The 22,682-nt window shown below is 38.0% G+C and overlaps 1 protein-coding gene across 2 annotated transcripts in view; it reads left to right on the top strand.

Moving 5' to 3' along the window:
- Window positions 1–22,682, top strand: part of ADCY1 (adenylate cyclase 1) — a 153,697-nt gene that overhangs the window by 69,095 nt on the left and 61,920 nt on the right. For both annotated transcript variants that reach the window (XM_033056283.1, XM_033056292.1), the window contains exon 4: window positions 13,049–13,160. In XM_033056283.1, coding sequence (XP_032912174.1) covers window positions 13,049–13,160 — 112 coding nt within the window. The remainder of the gene's footprint in view (window positions 1–13,048; window positions 13,161–22,682) is intronic.

The raw sequence follows: 22,682 nt of genomic DNA, 5'->3' as shown, positions 1-22,682 counted from the left end.
CAGTGATGTATAATTGCAGTCAGGTTTCAGAGAAAAAGCAAACAAGCAATATAGTGAAGATTTATCATTATACAAAGTAGAATAATGGGTGCACTAGAAAGATTTAATAATCTTCTCAGGAGATAAGCCTGAATCAATAAATGTCTTAGAATAGTAGTGCCAGGAGACTGACAACTTTTTCAAAATGACTAGTCATTAGTTTTGTACTGTATTATTCTTTGGGTGAACAGGAGTATTTATTCTGTGTGGTAGTTTTTACACATTTATATTTTTTCTGATATTAAGATTAATTGCTTCTAAATTAATATATTTTCCTGGGTAATAGCATGGAAACACAGAAAGAAAGTGTGATGTGAACTTAAAGAAATGTGTATTTGTCCACATCACATGAGCATTATCCCCCAGAAATTATTGACTAAGGCTCAGTTCTACTTCTTTCTCTTGTTCAGTAGTTGACTCTGTGCAAGTGCTGTCATTTATATTGCTTTTTCTTAAAGTGCATTCTCATTTGTTATTCTTCTTTGCCTCCAGAACAAATTCCTTAAAGACCTTGTCTGTGTTTTATCACACTACTGCCTTGCTTCCACATCAAAAATAACATCAAAGAAGCTCAGTTGGTGTCATCCTTTTACTAAACAAAATGCAGTGTTAGTAAGTGATGCCACAGAGTTGCCTTGATTTGCATGGTGTACTCTTGTAGCAAAGGAGTAAACTTCCTCCTCTCCCTGATCTACTGCTAAGTTTCTTCTCTCAAGATTTAGTCTACCTCCCATTGAGCTTTAATATATACAAGGACCAATTCCTAATGACTAAGTTGCTGCAACTAAAAGCATTCCTGTTACTAAGGGATTCAGAGATGTCTGTGATGGGAGTGTGCAGAAGACTGCCATATTTAGTTAGTTTTACGCTGTAAAATTTAACGTTACTGAATTTAAAATTAGTAGCTTACTTCATGTTAATGGTTAAATCTTGCTTAATATTAATCTCATCATTTTGCATACAAAACTTGTTCTTTAACAATCAGTTTAAAGTTGGTTCTAAGTCCACAACACCCAAAATTGATGCTGAAAATGACAGTGTTGCTTACAGTATCTGGTGGTTCTCAACTGTCAAAGTCGGATTCGAGAGCTCCTGAAGGACACATTCAAAACCTAAGTGAGCTGTCTTACTCCTTCACTTTTCCTTGTTTATGTCAGATGGTTTTATTCTGTTGCACTCCTCACCAACACCATTTGCAGTATTTTTCAATTTTCTTGCCAGTCTTCCATCTTTGAATGATAACCTGTCTGTCTGTTGGCAGTCAGTTTTACTAACCAAGTCACAGGTATGCCAGGTTTTGATGCTTGGGTGTCTTCTACTTTGACCTTTTGGTGATCACATTCCTTAATATCCAGTAATTTCACGATTATAAGCTGCACTGAGTATAAGCTGCACTTCCGGATGCCAGCAACTTTTCATTCTTTGTCCATACATAAGCCGCACCTGATTATAAGCCACATGTTACAATACAGAGTGTGATAAAAAGTATCTATTCTATCACCATCTGTTGAGGGTGGGGCAGTGATCCTTATCTCCGTATGAGATACTCTGCTAATGGGCCATCCATTGAAACCAGGCGGGACATTGTTCTTTATCTTTTCACAACCCATCCTTCCTCCAGCGAGTCATTTTCTGCTAATGGCCCATTGAGTCCCACTGTGGGACTGATAAAACTACTTCATCTCATTGGAAGTGGCTCCAACCAGGGGGAAGAGCCCAGCATTTCTTACCAAAGTAAGAGGGACACTAAGGTAGCCCCTTTCTCCACCGGACTCCAGAGGAAAACTGGATTTCTCCACATCACCACTGGACCTCCAGAAGGAAACTGCACCTTCTGCAGGAGCACTGCTCCAACTGAATCACATCTGTCACTGCAGGAGGATGCAGCCACCATTTAATGGGACTGCTACCAACACCCTGCCTGACGGGGTGACAGGTTGTACTCTGACTTTGTCAGGGTTTGGAGTGTGTTTCTTTGTAGTACTGTATTTCTATTTTAATTTCCCTAGAAAAGAACTGTTATTCCTAATTCCCATATTTTTGCCTGAAAGCCCCTTGATTTCAAAATTATAATAATTTAGAGGGAGGGGGTTTACATTCTCCATTTCAAAGAGAAGTTCCTGCTTTTCTCAGCAGACACCTGTCCACCAAACTAAAACAGCAACTTCTTGTTCTTTGTCCATATATAAGCCACACCTGATTATAAGCTGCACTTTGGGTTTGGACCAAAATTGTAGTCAAAATAGTGCAGCTTATAATCGTGAAATTACTGTACTTACCAAAGTTGGATCTAAAAACTATGTCTTCACAGTGCTATGAAACACATGGATACTACTGTTGTTTGCCCTTATATTCAGGGTCAAGGTAACACTGATAATTATATCATGATCAGTATATTTATATCTTGCAATGCAAGTCCCTACATTGATTACATTGTGTACAGTCATTTTAGACAACTTTGCAATTGATTATAGTGCATCTGAGTCCTCTCTTTTGCTAAGATTTTTTTGAAATGTAACCTCAGGAGTAGTCCTTTTTCCTACATGGCATGTTTTTTTCACATAACCACTAAAACTTCTGTGGCTTATTCACCATTTTGATGTGGAGTCCATAAAAGTTTTTGAATCCAAATACCCTGTCTGGAGAGGTGAATTCGTTGTCTGAGATTAAGGAGGTACTTTTGGGCAAAATGAAGCCCAAGTAAGATGGGGCATTTTAATGTCACAGTTAAGATCCTCAGGGAAGAGATCTGAAAATAGAACACCTCCCTTCATCATCTGTACTTACAAGAAACTATATTGCCTTTTATTTAAGTAATGCAAATGGGGTGAAGTAGTGTCCAATAAATTCCCAGTAATCTGTGGCTGGCGTGGCCCAGTAGGCCAGGGATTCACCCCGGGAATTTTGTGACTGTGCAAATCTGAAGGATGAAGGGGAACTCCCAGCAGGTGCCACCCTGACAGCAGTGTGAAGAGCAGCACTACAGCATCCCTTTGGCAGGTTTGCTTGTGGTCAGTGCCAATAAGAAGTGTTTGCTTTACTTTCTTAAGAAGAAAAAACAACATTTTTTTCCTTCTGGGTAGTTGCAGTTCTGTGTTGTAACAGGTAAACCTGAGAGATCATTCCTATATTCTTGTAAATTGTCCTTTTCACATCAAATGTTCTGTAATGTGCTGCTATTAAAACAAACCAACAAAAAGCCCCTTTATAATTCTATATTCCAGGGGTTTTTAACTCTAAAGCTACACAGCGTGAAATAGAAAATGAGCTGTACTTTTACTTTTCTTCTTGCAATGCTTTCTTTTTCTTCCTGCAAATACCTGGAGGTATCAGAGCATTATTCTTCAGAAAAGATAGTCTGAAGGAGGCAGGCATGCAATTAGTAAACTACATGATTTTTCCATTCCTTATCTCTTGCAAAACCAACAGCAAAAAAATACCCTCATACGTATCAGAGCATATCTGTTTCAGTCTTCTAAATAGCTACCTGAAAAAAAAAAAGTCAAAGAATATTCACTATCCCATGTGAAAAATAAGAATTCATACAGCTACCTTCTTTACCTCCTCCCAGAAAAGCACATTACAATGGAGATGCACATACCTCTGTAAGAAGTGAATGACGGACTGGGAAAAAGTACCGGCATGTTTCAGATAATCATGGCAACAGTCCTGGTTTATCAATTAGTTGGTGAATGTTTTATAAACTACCCATGAGTTCTTGAATGACTGCCTACAACTCACTGAGCCTCTGGGGGGGAATGTGTCATCCTTTGATCAGGTCTTTCCAGATCTGTAGTACATCTGCTACCTTGTAAAGTTTTTGAATGGAATTGCTGTGCAGTAAGAAATTAGACCATATGTTTTAAATGGAGACAAATAACTTAATGCAAATGTACTATGCAAAACAAGATATGCAAATACACATCCAGTATAGCATTAGCCTGGTGTGGACAATAAATTCAACAATCAGGAAACTAAAATAATTACAACTAATATAAAATCTGTGGTTTATCAGAAGGAAATAGTCTGTATACAGTCCATAAGCTGTTTCAACACTTTACAAGTTTATTTTACTGGGGCAGTCCCAGATAAGGACACCATGAAAGATGTGGGAACCAGATGTCAAGTTCCATGTAAAGGTTACCCAACAGAACAACTCTTCTGTGGTTTTCAGAAATATGTTTTGTAATGCAAAGGAGACATGTTTTGTTTAAGACTAGGTTAAGAAATTTCGGATTCATATTTCTTTGTTTCCTTATTCCCACAGGGTTGACAAATTTACAGATCACATATATAGATACAGCATCTATTGTAAAAACTCACTAGTCCTGACTGAATCTCTCCATGGACCCAAAATTCAATTAAGAACATTTCAAATTGAATTTCAGCTCAAATATATACCCTGCATATAAACAGGAAACCTCAACACATTTTGTTGTTTGTCGCTTTTGTAATGGACATTAGATATTTTTGAAACCATTTCAGCTCATGGATGGATAAGGATATGGCTGACTCCCTATATTTACACAACTTCTTGCTTCATTCTGTAACTCAATGTTGAAGAGATAAAAAGAAAGTTAACATTGAAATGCTAACAATTTCTTGGGCCTCTGGTACAGCAGTTTCATTTAACCTTATTTTTACAAGCGTGAAATAGGCCTGGATGCTTTGTAAGGAGAGATATTAATTTTAGGAAATACACTGCCTGATTTCAAAGCTACTAATAAAATTATTCCTTATGGCATTTTAGTGGTTCTTGAGACTCAGTCTGAAGCCAGAATACAATTTGCAGATATTTATGAGCAAATATTTCTGATCTGTCCTGTCTTTCAAAAAACATAAGAACTTAAATATTTTTTAAATTTAACTTACCCATTCCAAAGAAAAACTGTGATCATGATGCCTATGAACAGACTTTTGTGTAGTCTTTCTGAACTTGTAAGACTTCACAGTAAACTAGCATTTGTAAATTAGTATTATGTCAAAAACACAGCCTGCCTTTTTTTTAATTTTTAACAGCCCTCTTTAATTTTAGAGAACACTTTTTTCTTAAACATTGAAGTGAGTAATACATAAAATTAATTAAAAACTTCCCTTATGTTTGACCTTTTAGGCAAAAAGAGTCCTACAGGTTCCTTTCTGAGGCACCATGTGCCATTGAACTATCCTTTTTACTGTAAGTTGTACTTTAATTAATAAAATGGCCCAAATGAAAGTAAAAAACAGGGCATACACCCCTTTCTTACTTTGCAGAGTGCTTGTTTATACAAGTGGCTCTATTGAAAACAGCAGGACTCTTCAAGTGCACAAAGCACATGAATGAGTACGGTTAAAAGCGAACATCTACTACCTACAAGCTGTCAAATCTCTTCAGAATGCCCCATAGTGTGACATAGAAAAGAGTTGCTCTGCCAATAGTCATACTTTGGAAGCAGCTTAAATCTCTTAAACCAAGCCACAGGCTTTCTACACTCAGGTCTAGCAGGTGCAGCTGCCTCCTGCTGTGGTGTAGGAGGACTGCAGTCACTGTGCGGGTGCTGACTATGCCTGCCTGCAGGAATCATGGGGGGAGAAAACAGGAATACAGAAGATCCTGGAGTGATAACTCTGGGCTTGTTTACACAGAAATGTTTCAGATTGTCAAGGAGTATGAGATAATGATGTATGTAACTTGTATGCCAGTGCTGAACCAGCTTGTCTCTGTGACAGAGGAGATAAATATGTTTATACTGTTTGCTTTCCTGAACTTGCTCACTATACTGCTGCTTGGCTTTTGTTCAGAATTTATATAGTAGAACAAGAGCTGTTTTAAACCAATTAATCCAGGTAGTTTTTAAAAAAAAGTCCTTAGGAAATTTCCATTACGCAATGAAACCATTAAATCATAGAATGATTCGAGTAGGATGGAGCCTTTAAAGATCATCTAGTCCAGTCTCTGTGTCTGAGTCGGGTTCATCTTTCACTACATGAGGTTGCTCAAAAGCCTAACCAGCTTGAACTTGGTCCAGAGCTTTCCAGAGATGGGATGACATGGGTGACATGGATGAGGGTATTAAGTCCTTCATTAGTAAATTTGCAGATGACACTAAACTGGGAGCGTATGTCAATCTGTTAGAAGGCAGGAAGGCTCTGCAGAGAGACCTGGACTGATTGGATGGATGGGCAGAATCTGATAGGATGAGGTTTAACAAGTCCAAGTGCCGAGTCCTTCATTTTGGCTACAATAACCCCCTACAGTGTTACAGACTGGGACAGAGTGGCTGGACAGTGCCCAGGTAGAAAGGGACCTGGGGGCACTGATCGTTGGCAGACTGAACATGAGCCAGCAGTGTGCCCTGGTGGCCAAGAAGGCCAATGGCATCCTGGCCTGTATCAGGAATAATGTGGCCAGCAGGAGCAGGGAGGTCATTCTTCCCCTGTACCCAGTACTGGTGAGGCCACACCTTGAGTGCTGTGTCCAGTTCTGGCCCCTCAGTTCAGGGAGGACGTTGAGATGCTTGAGTGCGTCTAGAGGAGGCAACAAGGCTGGTGAGGGGCTTGGAACACAAGGTGAGGAACAGCTGAGGGAGCTGGGGCTGTTCAACCTCGAGAAAAGGAGACTCAGGGGTGACCTTATCACTCTCTACCACTCCCTGTTTGTAGTCAGATGGGGTGGGTCTCTTTCACCAGGCTCTGTGCCCCCACTGCCACCACGGGGCAGCACTGGGCCAGGGCGAGCGAGCCCAGGGGCAGCGGCAGCCGGCCCCGAGCAGCCCCACCGAGCAGCAGTGCCGAGCTGGGCCACCCAGCCCTGTCGGTAGCCCCGAGCCCGCACGGCTGAGCCGAGACAGTAAACCCTGCCCTGCCACGATTCTGTTACTATTTGGCAACTTTGTTGCACGCGGGTCCTCCCTGCAAACGACAGAGAGGCTTATACTCAGGTGTGGCTTATTTATGGACAAAGAACGATATGTTTGCCAACACCCGGCGATGTGGCTTATACTCTGTGCAGCTTGTATTCGTGAAATTACTGTAACTCTTTGATTTTACTTTGCATGGTATATTTTTCTTTGAAGGATTTATGATTAATTGTCAAATTGAAAGTGACAAAAGTAAGTGTTATATTGCTATTATCTAGAGTTATTACAAAGTGTGGTCAGCCAAATACTGGGTTCTGTCATCTGTATCTGCATTTGTAAGCATCAACACTGTAAGGTGATGATGCCCAGGTGATTATTACTGTGAATATTGTATGAACATAATGTATGTATCAGTACGAGTCCTTTTCAGAAACAGTTTACTATGAAGAGTCAGAGTTAGTCAATGAAAATAAAGAAGCAAAGTGTTAATTTGCAGTATACATGGGCTAATCAACAATTCCCATTAATTTAAACGTGTTTCTTGGGATGATCATACATCTTCAATGAATATGTTTTCTTCAGAAAAAGTATAAGGGCATAACCTTAAAACTGCAGGACAAACCATTTTTGTTAATTAGGAGTTCCTCTTAACGCCTTCTCATGTATAGTTTTTAACATTTCTGTAATCTCAAGTGACTTCAGGTTTGTCCTTATTGCATCTGCATACTTAGCTGCAAAAACCCAGTATAAAAAACCATGGTCATATTTTAGTTCAAAGATAAGAAAATATGCAAATTAGTATTTTAATGGTAGCAGTGACAGACGCTATATTCAGTAATCTATTGACTTCAACAGGCATCGGCATGAATGTTTTAGTAATGAACAAATATGAAAGATGGTTGTTAGTGATTTTCAGCTTGAAAATTGTTTTATATATGTTGTAAACAGAAGTGACAGGTGGAAAATACTTGGTGAGAGAACTCTGCAACTGAAATTTACTGATGAAACACTTCTCTTATAACAGACTTAGCCCTCAGACACTTCTTTAAGATCTGTGGAGTTTATTGAAACTTTTAGTACTTTTATTTATTATTCTTTGCTGCACATTATAATTTAAAGCTCTGAACACAAAGAGAAAATTTACCACATGCACTGTTTAAAGCTCTGAACACAAAGAGAAAATTTACCACATGCACTGTCTTTAGACTCCACTGTGCTCCAGTATATTTTAAAAAATAATATTTATGCAAACCTGTGTGTCAGTTGTAGCTAATTTTAGTGGTACTGTGTGGATGGATATATGTACAAAGCTTTGAGATAGAAAATGTAAGTTTGTTAATTACTTCTAGTGTGTTAAGAGTGGTCTACTGTGCTCCACTGCTCCCCATGCTGCCCGTGGCCAGTAGGGCTCAGGAGCCCAAATAACAGCCATCCCCCCTTGGTTTCTCACCCGTCCTCTCCAGAGGACAGATGCCCAAGACGGCACCTGTTTCCCCACTGCTCTGCCCGTGGCATCTCTGCTGCCATCCCTTGCCATCCTTTCCGATTACCCTAGCCAGTCAGAAACAAGCTTCCAGGGCTTTATAATGTCCATAGTGACTTGCAGAGCCTGTTCCATAAGCCTCCAGGCATTTATAATGTCCAGAGCGGCTTCTAGAGCTTGTTGTTCATAATTTACCCCCCACAGAAGTAAAAAGAGGGTCCATACCTTAAAAACTGGGTTTTCCTTCAACAAAACTCATCTTCTCATGTTTCTTGGCACCTTTTTTCTTCTATTTACAGGGCTATGTACAAAGGGAGTCCAGACTTTGGGCAGCTCTCCACACCTCTTTTCAGCTATTCTCACCATTTTTGGCAGCTTTTTTCACTGTAGACTCTCCACATCTGTTCTCTCTCTACCCCACTCTACACGCAGCAGCTGTGTCAATCACGTTGGCAGGTCACCACTTGCTATATTGGGGTCACATTTTTGGAGACAGGCACATGACAGATCACCCTGAGGATCATGTGACGCAGTCCAGGTTTATTGATGCACTCCCTCTTTTATAGAGGGTTCAAAATTCCTGCACTTGGAACAACTGATTGGTCGAGGTCTCAACACCACCCAACTCACTGGCCAATGATCTGTCTGCATTCAGGATTGAATGGAATTGGCTGGGGTCCTCTGAGTTCAAACCCAACCTACCATTGTTTCACCCGAGCACTCGTTTACTTCTAGGCTGGTTGAGTTTGGGAGTTTTGTTATGGCCAAATTTATGCATCCAGCAAGGAGGAAATCAGGCAAAAATGCTAGGAGGCCATCATGGATGGATAAGGAGCTGCTGAGCAAACCCAGAGGAAAAAAAAAGAAGCTTTCAGGAAGTGGAAACGAGGACAGGTGGCCTGGGAAGAAAACAGGGGAATTGTACAGGAAGTTAGGGACAAAGTTAGGGAAACCAAGACCCAGATAGAATTGAGTCTGACCATGGATATTGAGGATAACAGAAAGGGCTTTTATCGATATGTTGCAAGCAAAAGAAAGACTAGGAATATCTTGGACTCCCTCCGATAGGAAATAGGAGACCTGGCTACCCTGGCCAAAGAGAAGGCTGAAGTTCTCAACAACTTCTACACCCCATTCTTCAATGGCAAGTGCCTCAGCCATGCCACCCTGGTCAAAGAAACTAAATGCAGGGACTGAGAGAATGAACGCATTAACACCTCTGCAGGAGAGGATGAGATTCAAGACCATCTAAGGAGCCTGAATATGTGCAAGCCTATGGGACCCGACTCCCTCTGTGAGCTCTGAGGGAACTGGCAGATGAAGTTGCTAAGCCACCATCTATCATATTTGATAACTCATGGTAGTGAGGCGAACTCCCTAATGACTGGAAATAGGGAACTATAACCTTCATTTTTAGAAAGGGGAAAGCAGAAAATCAGGAGAACTATAGTCCAGTCAGTCTCATTTCTGTGCCTTGTGGAGCATTGCTGAGCCCCTGGGCAATGAGGTAACACCACCCACAGCACTGTAATAGCTATCTAATGTAATAGCCTTCCTGACCACATTCACATCACTTGTAGGGAAGGGTAGTGCTTGAGTCATGTCAAGCTATGCTGCTGAGCGAGCAGAAGTAACATTTGTCCTTTTTTCCCAATTTCCTTCCACTTTCATTTCTCTTCTTTTATTAATAATTAAAGAATAATTAAAGGAGATTGTTGGGTTTTCTTTTTTGTTTTCTACCAAAGTGCCCAATGGCACTATTAATTCTGTGGAATCAAATTGTTTAATTGTGTGGAATTAAAGAAGGGACGTTTACATCCCTGAATGATCATTAAGAGAAACAATAGTTAATTGGTAGCTTCTTACTTCTTGTTTCTATATATGCAGGCATTTACATTTTTAAAAATAAAATTACTTGGCAATCATTATGAAGTGTTCCTTTGTATACCATACCATTATGAGGAATCTTTCATGCATAAATAAGGTAGTCTTAGTTTGTTCTAGTTTAATCCTTTTTGAGGATGTGAACCTCCATAGCAATTACAGATTAAGTTACTGTGAAGTAAGACTATTTTGCTCTTGAATGAGTGTATCTGCTTGGGTGATTAATACTCTTTAATGCTGATGTCACTCCTGCAGCTGCTTTTTTTAACTTTTCTGAGTATGTTGGACGTGACCTAAATTTAAAGCTTTCAGTGTTTCTGTGCAAACAATATATCCAAAACAGAGGAAAGGGAATTTCAGTGGCAATGTGGGGATTTGGACTTTGAGAAGACTTGAATATATTTCGCCCTGGAAACAGCTCAGGTTTATGACTGGAATTCTGGCACTGTATATCTTATAATTTCTCTCTTTAGTGCCATTATGATTTCATGGCCACTGCAAGAATTCAAATCTCTTCTCTGTTCTCATTCCCCGTGACTGACTTTGTCATCTCATAAAGAACTTTTTGTCCTTTGCTTTCCAAAAACCTGAGCAGAACATAAAGTTTATTGCATCAGTTGGGTAATTTGACTCCATGTCACAGATCAAGATGCTGCTCTAATTTCTTTTAGATGTTGTACAATGAGTGCATGTGTTGGTGCTGCCCCACAATACTTGTAGTACAAATAGTGTGGGAAAAGGCTATAGATAGACATAGATGGGTGTGGTGGTTTCAGTTTGAAAACCAGGCAGAAACACCAATTAAGTGTAGTGGTTTTGGTTCACCAATCTGAGTTTCCTGGCCAGCACACCAATTAATAAAGTGGGTCTGATGCTGGTCAAATGCCAGTGCACTCACTAAAGTTATTCACTCATTTTCTGCTGTGAGATAAGGATTAGGAGGAAAACAAAGCAGGCTTGAACTTCAAGGGGTATAAAGAAAACTTTATTAACATAATTAAAAGAAAAATAATAAGAAAATCAGAATAAACCTTCAGTACACTTCTCCTCCTCCCACACCATCTTTTCTTTCCCACTGGCAATGTAAAGAGACAAAACCTGGGACTTTCAGTCAGTTTACCACCTCTAAAATAGTCTTTCTTCAGTTCACTTAGGGAAAGGAGTCCCTCTTACCATGCCATGGAGGCTTCTCCACAAGAAACAGTTATCTCGTGGCTTCAATGTCACAGAGAATCAGCTGCCCAGCAAAGGAAAATCTGTTCACAATGTGAAAGTTCCTCCCATGTCTTGCAGCTTTCCCATAGCTGCTTTCATGGGCCAAATATGCAGGTCACTTTGCTGGTGTTATTGAACTTTGTTAGTGCATTTGACTTTACCCATCACTTGACTTGTTCACTTTTATGATCGCAGACACATGAATCCCTAAAATTAACTAAATGCTGACTTTTTATTGAAAGAAGCTTTTTTGTTATATTTAAATAGCGTGGAAATGGAATAACTATTTTTCCTTGCATTAGGGCCATCTAGAGCAATGTTCTCATAATGCATGCTCCAAGGAGTAATGAGTGGAGACACTGCCCCAAGGATTAACATGACAATGTGGAGGCTTTGTTTGTAGACCAAAATCACTGAACTTTGGATGAGTTGGTTTTGTGCTGGGATGCAATACTTATTTGCTGTGGTGGACAAGGGATTTAAGCAACTGGGTTAAATGAAATTATAGAAGCAGGGTCTGAGTCAGGAGCTGTATATGCTTTTATTTGGTGACATATTAGAAGCATTGAGACTTGCTTATGAAGAGTGGAAAACAGTAGACTTATTAGGCCTACTTTTCTAGCATTGCTTTTTAATCTAAATAGTGAAGCTTTGTTGAGGTGAACAGGAGTGCATAATGTTTAATTCAACTTACAATTTGCAAACTAAGTTTTACACTATGTCAAGTATACCAAAGCTATATATCATGGTATGGCTTATTAGTGCTTTCATTTATTATTTGATATTTCTAGTCTGAGTGTTGGAGATAAATTCAGTGTGTTCCTGATTCTACACTTCTACCAACAGAAGGAGTCTAAAGAGTTGAAAGGATCACAGCACCACACACTCCTGAATTTTCTGATTTACACAAGAATTTTTATTCTCTCAATCACAATGGTACCTGCACTTATTTAAATTATCTCCCTTGATCAACACTGACTAGCAGGGATTGTTAAAGCAGATTAAACTGTTGGACATTAAAACCTAGCTAATACTGATGAAAGCTGAACACTTACCTGAGCCAGGCAGCACAGAACAGAGAATACTGGCTTGACACTGTGGATTCTAGCTCCTCACAGGGAACTACTGTAAGACCACATCACAGAGCTACTGCACCTGAGTTATTAACCCCAATCTTTCAGTACATAGTAGACCTCATGCAAGGTTTATCTGTTTGGCTGTGAAACTCTAGCAGTGCAAAACTGTCTGTGAAACCAGTTTTGCTGAGGAGGTCCTAGCTGCAAAGAGAATAAATTGTTCACGATGCTCCTACAGTACTTGGGCACTCTGTGAATGAAATGTTTTGCCTCATCTGCCTGGTAGCCATTGAAAGCATCTGAGAGTTCTCTGCAACAGTTGACAGCCCCAGACTAATGCCTATTTTTCTGAGTATTTTTCTTTTCTTTTTTTCAACGGGCACTTTATTGATAATATTTCAGGACTTTTTAGAGTTTGTGCTTTGGGTCATATTTGTGCTATGAAAGAGAGTAATAAGAATGTGAGCATGTCTTCTCTACTGATTTATCTGTGTCTCTTTCCTTCTTTACAGCATTTTGTTTGCAGACATTGTGGGGTTCACTAGTTTGGCATCACAGTGTACTGCCCAAGAGCTGGTGAAGCTGCTGAATGAGCTTTTTGGGAAATTTGATGAATTAGCTACAGTAAGTACAACCCTGTTATTTCAATTTAATTTATATTTCCTTGTCAAAAATGATGCATCATTTATACATGCTAGAAATGTGTAATAGACTTATTTAGCCCGATGTCATGAATTTTGAAAGCTTCAATCTTGTATTAATATTCTAGAGAAAAAAAAACAATCTTTTTAATTGTTTAGGAAAGAAGTGTAAGTGCTTTTTTTCAATATAGATTTCTTTCTCCTTCATGCAGCCTATCAATGTTCTTCATTGGTTTTGTTTGTACAAAATAGAGAAAATTTTTCAATAATTGCATTTTTATCCTTCATCCAAAGAAAATCTGAAAAATGGAAAATTAGAATATTGGAAGTATGGCATAAAACCTTCTGTGACACTAGGAAGCTAGAGGCTAAAATTAATTCTTCACAGAAAGCACTCCTTAAAACAGAAATGATGGTAGCTTTTCAGAGAGGTTATTGTAGGCAAAATAGGATCCTTAACATAAATTGTTGCCTATGTTTTTGTTGTTGCACTTATATTGTGCTAGATTCCCTAAGGAAGAGAAAATGAGAGAAATGTTCCCTGCCTATAACTCCAAGCAGCCTAATTTGACAAGAACCATTTGACAGGAAATGAGAGGAATTGCTGTGCCAGAAAAAGTTACATATCTTATTTCAAATTACATTTAACAAGATGCTGAAAATGTGTTTTCCCTCTGAACAAAGCAGAACTTCATCAAATCTATCTTATTTGCCAGCTGTCCTTAAAACCTTCATTGCTGAGAAGTAACTCTACCACATAAATTATGCTCCTCTACTGTCTAGCTATTTTGTCTACAGACTCTGTGCAACAGCCTAAAGAAAATATTTGTTTAGACCCTTGACATAAATAGTATCCACATTTTTCAGTCCAAACTCACTTCTCCTTGATGCAGTCTGTCTCATGAAATCTAAAGCATGTGGACATTTTGCATCTAAATCTCCCTCTTGATAAACAGTTCTCAAGGACCCCAAGGAGAAAGAAACCTTCTACTCCACAAGGTGCTAGGTTGAGAAAGACCTTATCTTAGTTAAGTGGTTATCCTTTGATGAAGTGCTATGTTCTGATTTGCACTAGATATTCAAGTCATAACAAAAAAACAAACAATTTGTGTGTTCCCTTTTTTCCAAGAAAAGCAGAACATTAACTTAGATGCTTTGTAAAGATGCAAAGGAATGCTAGGGTGTTTAGGCATGAATTTGTGTAACCAATTCGTTACTGCAACCACTGGCTGTGTCTCCTAGAAAGCACAGGTCCTCAGCCCAGAGTACTTCACAGATTTTGCCTTAGAAATAAAAATGGACTTCCATTTAGATATTCGTTAGCAAGAGCTTGAATGGTTTAAGAAGTTCAAATATCATCCTTACTTTGATTACATTTTAATTTTGTTACTGAATTTCATCCATTATATGTCAACCAGACATCTAATAAGCTCTTTTAAAACTTCTAATGCTGTAATTTGTGCAGTCTTTATAGCCATGAAGTACAGAGCCATGTAATAAAAAGGAAGTACTGTAATATAACACAAGATCATATGTGTGCACAGAGAAAATAGGTAAGCCCATGATGTGTCATGGCACTGAAGCCAGGGACAGGGCTATCCTACTGTGCTTGCTCCCTTTGCAGTGGCCATGTGCTGTCAGTGACACCAGGAGGCAGGTACCAGGCACATGCCAGCTTTTGGTGCAAGGTCAGTTGTTGGTCATGGAAGAAGCAGTTTGAAAATAGTAGAAGAACAAAAAAGCCTTAGTTTTTCTGTTCAGTCTGCAAGGATTCTTTTTAAAATTAAAATCAATCAATAAATAAATCTCATGTTTTCTTTAAGCTGTGTGAGGAAGATTTGCTGTTTAGAGGAACTTCTAGTTCAGACTGTGCTTTACTGAGGTGTGATTAGGGACAGACCTACAAGCTTTCCTTAGTGCCTTGTGATGTGATTAAGGGAGACTTGTAATTGTGTCTTCAGCAGTCAGAGAAAGGTTCTGAGAAGTACAGTTTTTCAGAAGGATTCTGATCTCTTGGTTAAAACAGCTTCTAGATACTTATTATTAGGTCAAAACAGAGGACTGGGCTGATTTTAAAACTGTGCTGAGCTTGAGTATTCAGAATGATTAAAGAGGAAATTGCAGAGACTTTAAGAGTGTAACAGTGATAGGTAGGGTCCCTGTGATTACTACACACATCTGTGAGTGTATCTGTTGTGTGCTGCTGTTTGTGGGCTACTGTTTCTTGGGAAGCAATGTCAACTAGAAGGTGCAGTTTATGACTACCTTTCTTGAAACAATTGCCTTGTCTTAAAAATATAATGCTTTAAAAGAATCCCCATCACCACTGCAGAAAGTATAATAAGTGTAAGGCAGTATATATTGCCTGGGAGCCTCAAGATGAATCTTGGCATTTTGGCCCATTGACACATTGTAGAAATACTGAATCATTGCTTTTTGACAGTACAGTTCTGCTAAGCTTTGTCCTCCTCACATTTAGAAGCTTTTTATATTAGGTATTTTTCTCTTTCTGTATGCTGTTTCTTTGGACGTTGTTTGGTTTGTGATTTTTGGGGAGGATATTTTTTGGTAAGGGATATAGTTTTACTCTATTTGAAATGCTACACTTTTTTTTTTTTTAATCACAACAGCTTCAGATATAGTTACAACTCATGATGGAGTTCTGAAAGTGAACCTTAGGTTTCAATATAAAGTCATTTAATTCCTTTGAAAATGTTCTTTAGCATTCTATTAGTAGAGAGGGGGAAAAAATTCCTGGTCTTACTACTCCCTCTTAGAATTCATTTGTACTTTTATCATGTCATTTCGTGTCTATTCATGCCTAGAGAAAGTATGTTTCTTAAACACTTATCTTCCACACGTTATTTTACCTTGCAAATCACTCAGTCTTTGGGAAGAGTGCAAGGGAAGAGACAATCAGAATACAGTACTTAAAATCATAAAATCATAAAATATCTTGAGTTGGCAGGAACCCATAGATATCATCAAATCAAAAACCCTGTTGCTTGCTGAACTACCTAAAACTAAACCATATGATGAAGAATATTGCCCGGATGCTCCCTAAAATGATGGAATGATTTCTGTTTTCTTTTTCACAATAACAGTGTTTCGTTTCTCAAAGAAACAGTCTTAGGTAATCATATTTCCTGTAGGATTTTGCGATCTCCTCAATAACTTTTGAGTCCTTAGGCCAACTTCAATCACTTTGAAGGAATATGAGTCTCAAAAATATAAACAAAAATGAGTACCATTATTAGTATCCTTGCAGGAGTGTGACTTCATCCTAGACAGACATCAGAGAATCCACATGGGAAGGTGCTGTTATGAATTCCCTGGGGTTCATTTGTATGTCTGGTTACTGAAGTTTTGTAATGTCACTGTCTTTAGGCACCCTGATACAAGCATTTTGGGTGAGTTTGTCCATGCAAGGATTCCCTTGGGACACAACAATAACAAGCTACCTTCCTGAACATAAAGTTGGTGAAGTTTCATAATATCAGTTCAAGGCCCATGAACTCTGCAACTCAAAAGGACTGATTTCTATTGGATTTTATCTGCTGCTCAGGCTTAGTTTACTTAGTTCTGGCTGTCACTCGGAAGTTTTTTTGTTTCCTCCCATTAAACAAGAGCAGCTTTGTGCAGTCTCAGATTTGGCCCTGCTGATAGTCATTCTTCATTACATATTATCAATAAATGCTGCAAGCAACTGATCTTTGAATGAGTTCTTTAGATGCCTTTCAATTAACCCTTGATACTATAGCTAGCTTCAGTTTGTCATTCTTCAGCTTACTTGTAAGAGTGACAAATTTTAATGAGCTATAATAATTTGCATTGTACTGTCATGGTCAATGTTCTATGATATTTTGATGCAGTTTATACATGTCCCAAATATTTGACTTGTAATATGTCATCTTAATAGAAAAGAGGAGGCAGTTCTACAGCACCCTGAATTTTAATGAAACAGGTTTGATTTTTAGATAAGTTTCTCTTTAATTGCTTTTTTCTTTGGTAGTTTTTTTTCTCACATACTTCCTGCTCTAATCTACACAGATTTGTCTTTAGAGATTCAGCTATTTCCCTTTCAGCATCCATCTTTCTGCATTTTGGACTTCTAAGACACTTTGTTTACAAGCTGACAAGAATAAAGGTATTTTCGGCGCTTTTCAAAAGACATCACTAGCAGAGAGTTTTAATATTCTGAATGAAAGTTCCTATTTCTTCATACCACTTCTGATATCTCATCTATTAGGTAGACTGATACACACCACTTCCTTGTTCTTTCCATTTACAGTTATGCATACCTCCAGGATTTGTCAGGTTGAATTTATTTTTATTTATTTCCATTTTAATTTAGTGTCCTTCCTTGATTGCCTTCTTAGCATTTAACAATTTTTACTTTACATATTTTAACATTACTGAAGTGTCTCTTTCTACCAGTTCAAGCTCAGAGATACTGAACTGAAAAACATTGTTTCTGAGCCTTAGGCAAAGAATCAGTAGCTAATATTTTTAATCAGATTGTGTGTTTCTTAACTGTGTCAAGAACAGTTGGTTCTTTGCTGAGCATTGAACCAGATTTTCTTAGAAGCAATCACTCTAAAAAATTGCTTATATTGCATCTATATAATGCTTTTAGTTCATATTAAGATAATTATAATGAATTTTTAAAACATAAAGTGAACAAAGTTTTGTGGACTGTTTAACATGGATAAATTAGTGCTGGAAAGCATAAGTATAAACTTACAGCATGTAACCCTTCTTTGTGAAAATTGGTGTGCCCTGGGGGGTAGGATATTTATAAATGCTAATTTTAAGGAGAGTTGTCTCCTCAGTTCCCCCTGAAAGTCAGCACAGACACAGGATCCCACTGAGGCAGATCACCACATAAGTTCAAATCCATTCTGAACAGCCATCTGGAGACATCTCCTGGAGAGACCTAAGGGAGTAAACTTTCTTAAATAGAAGTGGTCTTAGTCAATATGCCTGTAATTGTGTAGGATCAGGGAATAATGATGTGTGTGCGGACCGAAGCTGAAGTAAGTGTCCGGGGACAGTTTTGTAGGGAAAAAATTAACATTACACACTTTAAGTACTGTAGCAACATATAAATGGCAAGTACTCCAGAGAGTAGGTCTTGCCTATTTTACAGTATATTTTAGGTAAGAGGATACTGTACTTGGTATGCTAATTCTTTGTCACAATTCTTGTCATAATTTGTATGCTTGTAGTAAATTGCCAAATTGTTCCTGAGTTTCTGTACTGCAAATCTGAAGTTTGCGTCTTTGTGCAGAACTGTATTGGATTGTTCCAATTAGCCTCAGGTGCTTGTATCGTGGGCATATGTACTGACATTTTGACCTGTTGTGGAGTTAGCACAGAGAAAAGAGTTTCTGGAATCTGAAAAAATAAGCATTTCCTGAAATTTAGAGATCAATTTATTAGCACCTTATAGTGCATTTGTTTTAAGCTTTCCTCTTCTGGACTATATCTTCATTAAAAGACAGAATCTGAAAGGATACATAATAAAACCTAGGAAGGAGACAATCGTGTGTCAGTCATGATGATTGTATAAAATGTGCTTGCTAAAATCCTTTTTCATTTCCAAGTAAATTAATATATATTACTGTTGCATAGGTTTTCACTCTCTGGAGCTAAAAACATTTCAACATTTTAGTTTTGCAAAATTACGCTCCATGTAAAGTAAGAAAAGAATTTATTGTAAGAATGAGAATGTAGGCAAAAATTGGTCATTTTAGATCAGAATATATAATTGCCAATAAAATTGAGGGAAAACATTTGAAACAAATATCATCCTTTTAAAAACTATCCTGAGTAATTCTAAATTTTTTCATACATAATGTGGTTTCCATGATGGTAGATAATTTGTAATGACTTCACAAACACATCACTAAATTGAAAGCTTACAAATACTCATCTGGAGATGGACAGCTTTCCTCAATTAGAGCCTATCAAGTAATTTTCTGTGGCACTTCCTATACTTCCTGTACCTCATTTGTTTCCTTTTCGTATTTTCTGCCACTGTAGAAACTTTTCTTTTTATGTCTATGCTAACTCTTATTGCAATAAGTAAGTCTCCATTACTCTGCTAAATCAAACTCTATGGAGTTTTGCGGTTAGCTCATTCTCAAAGCTTTTTATGCTGGAGCTAGCACATATGCAAGAACTAATGTTAGTTATAAAGTTGCTATTTGCAAGATTTATTCCATTAAAAGTTTATTAAAATAGTTCTTTCATTTTTTAAACCCACACTACAAAACCTGTGGGGAAAATGGTAAAATATGTATGTAGTAATTGACAGGGTTCTATGGAATTTTCTAACAGGCTGCACAGTTTTCAAAAGTGTATTATCACTATTGGCACAATGCAATGTAACAGAGCTGGTGGAAACGTTCCACGTCACTTTATTACACTTAGGATTTGACTATGAAGCTTATCTGAGAAGATGGTTTCAATAATCTCTCACGTTGTGGCCCACACTCAGTATAGTTATTAAAATAGATTTAGATGCCACTCAGAGAAAACATGTCGCTAGATCTCTTGTTTTACTGGAAAAAAAAAAAAGAAATACGATAATTGAAATTATTGTCTGTCATTAATGAAAGTTGCAGATGGTGTGAGTAGACTGCATCCACCTCTGGGACTCTCAGCAGAAGAGAGACCTGGATCTCTTAGAGTGGGTCCAGAAGATGGTAAAAAGAATGATCAGAGGGCTGGAACATCTCTCCTGTGAAGAAAGACTGGGAGGGTTGCCTGAAGAAGAAGGCTCCTTTCAATGTATAAAAGGGGATTTATAAAAAAGTTAGCAAGGACTTTACCAAGGCCTATAGGACAAAGAGGTAAAAGGTTTTAAACTGAAGGTTTCAAAGCGGTACTGAGGTAGACTTCTAAAGAGGTTTTCATGCCAATCTAAACCCACGTTTTTCTCTTTTTTTTGTACATACCTATCTTTGGAGAATATTGTTACAGTCTAGGAGACATTCACTCAGTTGTACTTTCCATGGAATGCTTTCAGGTTTTTTTTTTCTCTAAAGCTCTTTGATGCACAAAACTGTTATAGCTGAGGGAAATAATAGGAATATTTTTTTTATGTTTCACTTAACTTTAGAAGAGAATTAAATATATTAAGAAAGCATAAATGTCAAAAAATGAAAAGCAATTACTTACAAAGAATTTCTTCATATCTTCTACCAGTCTGTATTTAAATCTTTTGGAAGGGTGGGAGCTCAAAACTGGTTTCTGGTGCACAACTATCATGCTGAGACACTTTGGTTAGTACTGCAGAGAATGAATATTAAAATCTGCCTTTATCCCATATGCTGTGTATCTGTGCAAAAGGGTGTACTGTATGATAGCTAATATATAGGCTTTTATGATTTTGTTCCAATCGAATAAACAACTGTAATGAAATTGAATATGGACATAATTTCATCTCCAGAGGATGTAGCAGAAGACACAATTCCTTCTTCAAGTTTTCTGCATGTGCATACACATCTGTAGTAAATGATAACTTCAAGAGTGATTCAAAGCTTTCTAATCCAATTTTCTACTGAGATTAATAGCATTTTGGCAGAAATTGCTACAAATGTTAAATATGCTGCACATGCAATACACATTGGAAATAAGATGCAGTGGTAACAGTGGTAAATCCTATTTTATCCTCTCTCAAGACCTCTTTGGAAGCAGAATGAAGTTCTAGGTTTGTGAAGAGAGAGAAATAAGGAGTGCATTTCATTGTTCTTTTTTGTCTTCAGGGAGTTTTAGAGATGCTTTGAATATTTTCCCCCAGTACTCATTTTATACAGTAGTAACTAAGAAAGGTCTCTAGCTGTCATGTGGTTAGCCTGGATTATTGAATTATATCTTGGGTCCCTGAGGATAAGAGGGACAGCTGGTATGAATTAGTGTAGTTCCCCTGAAACACATAATGCCATGCTGATTAGTATGGACTGAAAATTTGATCCCCTTTGCCTACCTGATAAAGACAATTCAGAGGATTCCTCCAACAAAGGAAGCTGTTGGAACTGAGCTTTCCAAAATTGACTGATAATCCAAGAAGAAAGAAATAGAGAAGACAAATACCAAGGGAGAAAAACCCACAAATACTTCCATGAAAGCTCCTTTCCTGGGGAACACTGATATTTCTTTTGTCTCATTGAACATCTGTAAGAAAAGAGGACCATGTCTCTCTCTGGCACTGCCTGGCTGCAATAATGAAGTTCTTGACAGTAGAGCTAAAAGTTCATCTGTGTTCCTTCTTCTGCCCTCATAGTTCACCATTTTGCCACAGAGTTAATTCTACTTCAGTGAAAACTGAGCCATCAGAAAATTGCACTTAGTGGTTTCCCTCTATCTGTGGCTTCTCTTCAATGTGTGAAGAAAATATTGAGCCAGTAATATTTTTTTTCAGGAAGTAGGGCAATTTTTTTCCCCCCACAGAGGCATGAAGGGGTTTTGAGCTCCAGAACTGTTTCCTGTGCTGACCATGCATCCATTTCATTCCACTCTTCTGCTGTGTGTAAGGCCACTCCTGCAGTAATTTGCAGCTATGCCTGGTCAGTATCCAGAGATCTCACCATAGCTGAAGTCTGATGTATTGTGACGATGTCAAAGCCTTGTCCTGAAACCATAAAGCCATCTGTAAGTCCAGGCCTAATAAATCTCTTCCATTTTGTGTCTTCCATTTTGCCCCAATATTTAAACAGCTGAACCTGAATATGTATGGGCACTTTGGTTTTCTTTTTTTTTTTTTTTCTTTTTTTTAACTCTTACTTTGCAATCGTGAAGCACTATAGGTAGTGATTGTTCCCATTTATTAGGCTAAGAAAAAAAAAAAAAGTTAATATTTCTGAAGTCCATAGCATTATGAGGGAGTCCAATTCTAGCAGGGTCTGAGTTGGGAGAAATGGGAAACACTATTACACATCTTTTTGTAGGCCTTATTAATCTTTTCTCTTACTCTGAAAAGCATGACCAAATCTACATTGGCTGGATGTGGTAAACAAACTTTTTGAACCTTAGATGATGCAGCTTTTATTAGGAGTGACAAGAAAAGTCTTTCTAATTTATGGATAAATAAAGTCCCGCCTACTCATAGCCTGTGATTCCAGGAGGTGAGGAAAATAAAAGTCTGAAAAGCACACCTGCAGATAACATTGCTTTCAGACTTGCAGACAAAGAAATGGATTAATAAAATAAACATAAAGTATATTGTAATTAAGTTACACAGGGTTAGACTCAGCCTTGGTGCAATTCCACTGCAGTCAATGGAGTTACAAGACAGAGTTCAATGTTGCTTTTAAAATCTTTTGTTTTAGAGTTGTATTCTGACCTCCCTTTTTGCCTCACTTTTATAGATACCACGTACCATGATGACACATGACTATGTACAAATACATAGATTGTTGGAATGACAGAAAGAGGACCAGGGACTCATTCCAGCATTAGTGTTTGCCATCTCCAAAATAAATAAAAGCTTTAAAGAAGT

This window comes from Catharus ustulatus, chromosome 1, assembly GCF_009819885.2.
Source record: "Catharus ustulatus isolate bCatUst1 chromosome 1, bCatUst1.pri.v2, whole genome shotgun sequence".
In the NCBI taxonomy this organism is placed as follows: Eukaryota; Metazoa; Chordata; class Aves; order Passeriformes; family Turdidae; genus Catharus; species Catharus ustulatus.
Note: the sequence above shows the minus strand (reverse complement) of the source record. Positions and strands in the feature narration are given on the sequence as shown.